General features: G+C 34.2%; 1 protein-coding gene across 1 annotated transcript in view; it reads right to left on the minus strand.

Annotated features, from left to right (window-relative positions):
- Positions 1-2707: 2707 nt before the first annotated feature.
- The window catches only part of MEI4 (meiotic double-stranded break formation protein 4), a 261292-nt gene continuing 258811 nt past the window's right edge, over positions 2708-5188 (minus strand). The window contains exon 5 of the mRNA XM_007951339.1: positions 2708-2977. Within this exon, the coding sequence (XP_007949530.1) occupies positions 2708-2977 (270 nt within the window). The remainder of the gene's footprint in view (positions 2978-5188) is intronic.

The following is a 5188-nucleotide window of genomic DNA, read 5'->3' on the forward strand; positions in this document are numbered from 1 at the left end:
TGACATGAGACAAAGTATATGTGAACTGCTGTATGGAAAGTGAATTTGCTCTGTAAATCTTCAACCAAATCACAACTTTTTTAAAAAAAGAGTATTGGCTAACATGATGCTATGACCCAGAAAATATCAAAGATACTGTACCTCCAAATTAGGTACAAAATAGCTCTGCAGGGATTGAAGAATCCAAAATAAGTTAATAATGAACTGCTGTTGTATATGATTCATAGTTGGGGGTAAAGTTTAGATGATAATTGCAAAGAAATAGTAGTTGCGAAAGTTTCATGAAGTGCCAGGACAGTTTGCACTAACAGGTATTGTCTCAGAGTGATGAGTAATGTGGTTAGGGAGAGAGAATTCCTGGGCGTGAAACCTAACTCTCTTATTTCCTGGCTGGGTGAAACTGGCTACTGTGTTGTTTAACATTACTTTGTCTGAGTTTCTCATCTGTAAAGTGGAGATAATAATCCTACCTATTTCATAGGGTTCTGGGGAGAATTAGATGAGTAACATATGTAAAATGCTTGGATCGGTGGCTGCCATCTACTAACACTACTGAGTATTTGTTGTTTTTGTTGTTATGTGCCGTCGAGTCAGACACAACTCATAGCGACCCCTCCTTGGGTTTCCAAGGCAGTATCACTACGGAAGTAGATTGCCCCATCTTCCTTCCGAGGACTGTGGCTGGTGGGTTTGAACCGCCAACCTTCTGGTTAGCAGTCAAGTGCCTTAGCCACTATGCTACCAGAGCTCCCTACTGAATATTAGTAATTATCATTTGTTTTCTTATTGCCTCTGTTTTTTTAGAATCATTCTATGATACTCTATTTTGCATCCTGTATACAGTTTCAACACTGCCTGATTTTACTGTCACTATTATTCTACTCTTCAAAAATCTTATAATCATTTAATCCAATCTAAATTGCTACTATATTCATTTATATTCTATTTTTAAATGATTGATCATTCATTCTTTATCTTTTACCACTTTATTGAAGCACACTTATGCAAATGTACAATTTTATCTTTATTTTTCCAGTAGGAAACCTAGACCTTGATAGTAAGTTTACTGCACAGTTAACTCTGTTACAGACTTAAGTACAGGATAATCAAAGATTTGGTATCATATACTTGACTCAAATTAATTGTTTACATAAAAGATAATGGCAAATGGAAATAAGCTGTATCTTTACTTTGCACTTTGCACACTAATAGGAGCTTAGTCAAGACAAATGAGACCTGCAGACATCTGAAAAACAAAATATTTAGTGTTGTCTGCCACAGAGATTTTGTTGTTGCTTGTTACATAGCAACAGCTAACTGACACATTAATTGAGTCATAGATAGTATAAAAAAGGGCTTTCTTTTCTAGAAAGAATTTTAACTCCCAAAATAATCATGGCAGGTAAGGATATAATTTCATATGTACTGTAGATGAAATCACTAAGTTCCTTTTTTATACTGAAGGGATTTAGGAATAATAATCAACTTACAAAACAGTTTCACACATAATTAATAAAGCAAATTTGTATATTTTTGTGCTCTATATTATACAAAAGTACATAAGTGGTCCCATTAAGATGGTTGGTTATGACTTTGACAACTGCAATAAACTCAGTGAAACTGTTTAACTAGAAAAATCAATCAATAATTGTAATAAGTATAAAGTGTATTTCTGGATAGATGTTAGAATCTGTAAAAATATCCTTAATGATTTAATTTTATATGCCTTAACTGCATTTTAGCAAACACAGAAATATTATAATATACATAATCAACAGTATCAAAACAAACATTTGTTGAGAAATAAACATAGAACATTTCAAACAACTTACTAACTTTCAAAGTTTAGCTTATTTTGAACCTTAAAAAGGATTTGGCCCAAGTGATGTGAACACTTTCTATTTTCCTGTTTTTTGATGGGGAGTAGGGAAAAAAAGGAACATTTCATTTTCTCATAGACTTCACAGTCTTTTCTTCTTTGCTGGTTTACAAAACTACACATCATTTTTTCTGCATTCTTGTTATAATTCATTACTCAGATGAGCCCAAAATTACTTCACGCATACTAACTGTACTAAGTATTGAGCACTGAATTCAATGATCTACCAAGTGTTTCAGGGCTTGACAATTTGTTAGCTACTCCTGCCATTTATATGAATTTAAAGGCTACAAAGTTTCCAAATCTTAAAAACTTTTCTTCTTCTCCATATGTCCCCTCTAAGATGACAGGCAATGATATAGTGAAAATATGTAAGAAAAACAGAAAAGTTAGAAAATCACATTTAGAGTCATTTATTTTAAGCAGGTTGTGTTGGTTAAGTAAAAACTAGAAAAACATTTAAGATCTCATCTGTTATCATTTAGCATCTAATACATGAATTTTTTTTACATTTACATTTTCTATGAGACAGAAAATTAATGGTCCATTTTAGAGAATAAAAGAGTTAGACTATATTGAGTGACATACCATAAGCTATATGTACATGTGAATAAGGCATTCGCAACTGACAGTGGCTAACTGATACAGAAATATGACTCATAATCTATTATACACAATTTAAGACTAGCCATTAAATCAAATTAATGATTTCTATTTAGAGATCTATTTAAAAATGCTCAGTTTAAAAAAACATTCTTTAAAATTCTTTAAGTATGAGATCTTCATATATTCACTTTTAATAGGTTTCTGTTACTTGTTAAATATTTGCTAAGGAAGTGAGTTATTTTCAGTACTTCCTATCTCTGCTGAGTTAAAGAGAATGCCCAGTCTCCATAAGTAAAAAGTAAATAAAGGGAACGAATCAGAGAGTTGGAAAATAGTTTGATCATGTTTTTGAAGAAATTTCTTTATTTCTTGGTCATCATGCCTTCTACTTGAAGTGTTGCCTTCTTCAGTTTCCTTTTGAAGAAGTTGTTCCAGAACCCAGAAGAGGAAGAACATATTTTCATAGCGCATCACATCATAACTGGCTTGTACCTAGAAATTAAAAACACAATCTTAAAAAGAAAACAAAACAAACTGATTGTAGCTCCGCTCAGAAAAGGCCAAATAAAAAGATTAAATTTTCAGACAAAAATGCAAATCTGTGATGTGAACACTTTTTGTTTTCCTGTTCCTTTGATGGGGGGTGGGGAAAGAAAAGGAACATTTCATTCTCTCAAAGACTTCACAATCTTTTCTTCTCTGCTGGTTCACAAAACTATACATCATTTTTTCTGCATTCTTGTTACAATTCATTACTCAGATGAGCCTAAAATTACCTCACATATACTAAGTGTACTAAGTATTGAGCACTGAATTCAATGATCTACTGAAGTGTTGCAGTGCTTGACAAATTGTTAGTTACTCCTACCATTTATAACATAAAGATCTTTCAGGGCAGGACTGTATGAACATGTTTGGATATAAAATCAATTCTAGAGCAGTTAGGGTTATGATCTATAAGAGACCAAGTTTGACTTCATACTGAGCTTACAGAACTCAGGGAGGAATGGGAACAGATTGTGTGGAATCATATACACAGACATGAAGAGAAATATAGATGCACATTGTAGAACTTATTATTTGACTTAGATGGCTAAAGTGAGGTGAGCCAAAGGAAGGCCACAAAGTGGGCATAGGTAAGCATAATGAGAGGACAGAGGAATCAGTACAAAATTATTATTATTTGCTCTGGTAGGATAGTGCCTTAAGGCATTTGACTGCTAACCAGAAGACTAGCGGTTCAAACTCCTTGGAAAGAAGCCTGGGCAGTCTACTTCTGTAGAAATACCTCTTTGGAAATCCAAGAAGAGGTTTCTATGAGTCAGAACTGACCCAATGGCAGTGAGTATTATTATTTGCTTATTGATTAAGAAATGTGTTGGAAATATTTACCATATCTATGAATTGTAATAATACATTTTATTCTATTCAAGCTTAGAAGAATGTATCTTTTAATAAGGTGGTCCAATAAAAATAATCAAATAAATACAGATAACTGAAGATAAATACTTTCTTCAAAGACTTGTGAAGCCCAGTAGAATCAAAGTTCAGCTTGCATCCTGTTTGTTACCTTGGTTGGAGGCAGATAAGTAAACATGATAACTCAGTTCCTTAAAAACTGAATAGAATGAAAGGTCAAGTCATACATCCTTCTCCATGTTATCTACCTAGAAACAAGTGGATAGGTATGTTAATGAGTTCCTTAAAGTTGTGCTTCAGGAAACAACTTGAAAATCAACTTTGGCTCGTGGACATGTGCAATGAGAAAAATGGGGACAAATTTGCTGGGAACTGACATTCTCCCCTCTGCCCAAGACTTGATCAGCTAATGACAGGAAGCCAATGTGACTCATCCAGTACGAAAGTGCACTGTTTTAAAAATTGACTGTCCCTTTAAACTGAAGCCAGGAAACCTCAGCCAATCCTCAGTTAATTCACACCCAAATTCCTAAAGTTTTTATAAGTATGTATAAGCCCCCTCTCCTGAAGTTTATAAAACTGAATCCATCTGGGGAGTCAGATTTGGGTACTAGCCCCTGTCTCCTTGCATTGCTGCTTTGCAACAAATAATTTTCTCTCCTTTTAATCACTTGGTATGTGAATTATTTTGGCCCATTTGGCCCATTGCACACTGGGCAGGGACCTACGTTTGGCCCTACTTCACTTGTACTAAGAATTAATCTCCAACCAGACTATAACTCACACTCGTACCAAACTGGACTATATACATTCTTTCTTTCTTTTTAACTACCTATCTACCAGTGTTTCCTCCCCTCCCACCCCCTGATAATCAACAAAGAAAATTTCCTTCCATATAGAAACCTTTCCTTGATTTTTGATCATAACAGACTAATATAATATTTATCCTTCTGTGATTGATTTATTTCACTCAGCATAATGTCCTCCAAGTTCATCCATGTTATGAGGTGTTTTGCAGATTCTATGTTATTCTTTAAGGTTGCATAGCATTCCATTGTGTGTATGTACCATACTTTGGTTATCCATTGTTCAGTTGATGGACACCTAAGTTGTTTCCATGTTCTGGCTATTGTAAATAGTGCTCTGATGAACATGGGTTGCATATGTCTGTTCTTGTCCTGGCTTTCACTTCTTTAGGATATATGCCTAGTAATGGAATGGCTGGGTCAAAAGATATTTCTACTTTCAACTTTTTAAGGAATTGCCATACTGCTTGCCACAGTG

Source organism: Orycteropus afer, unplaced genomic scaffold (assembly GCF_000298275.1).
Source record: "Orycteropus afer afer isolate SDZICR_OR568_19922 unplaced genomic scaffold, OryAfe1.0 scaffold00011, whole genome shotgun sequence".
Classification (NCBI taxonomy): Eukaryota; Metazoa; Chordata; class Mammalia; order Tubulidentata; family Orycteropodidae; genus Orycteropus; species Orycteropus afer.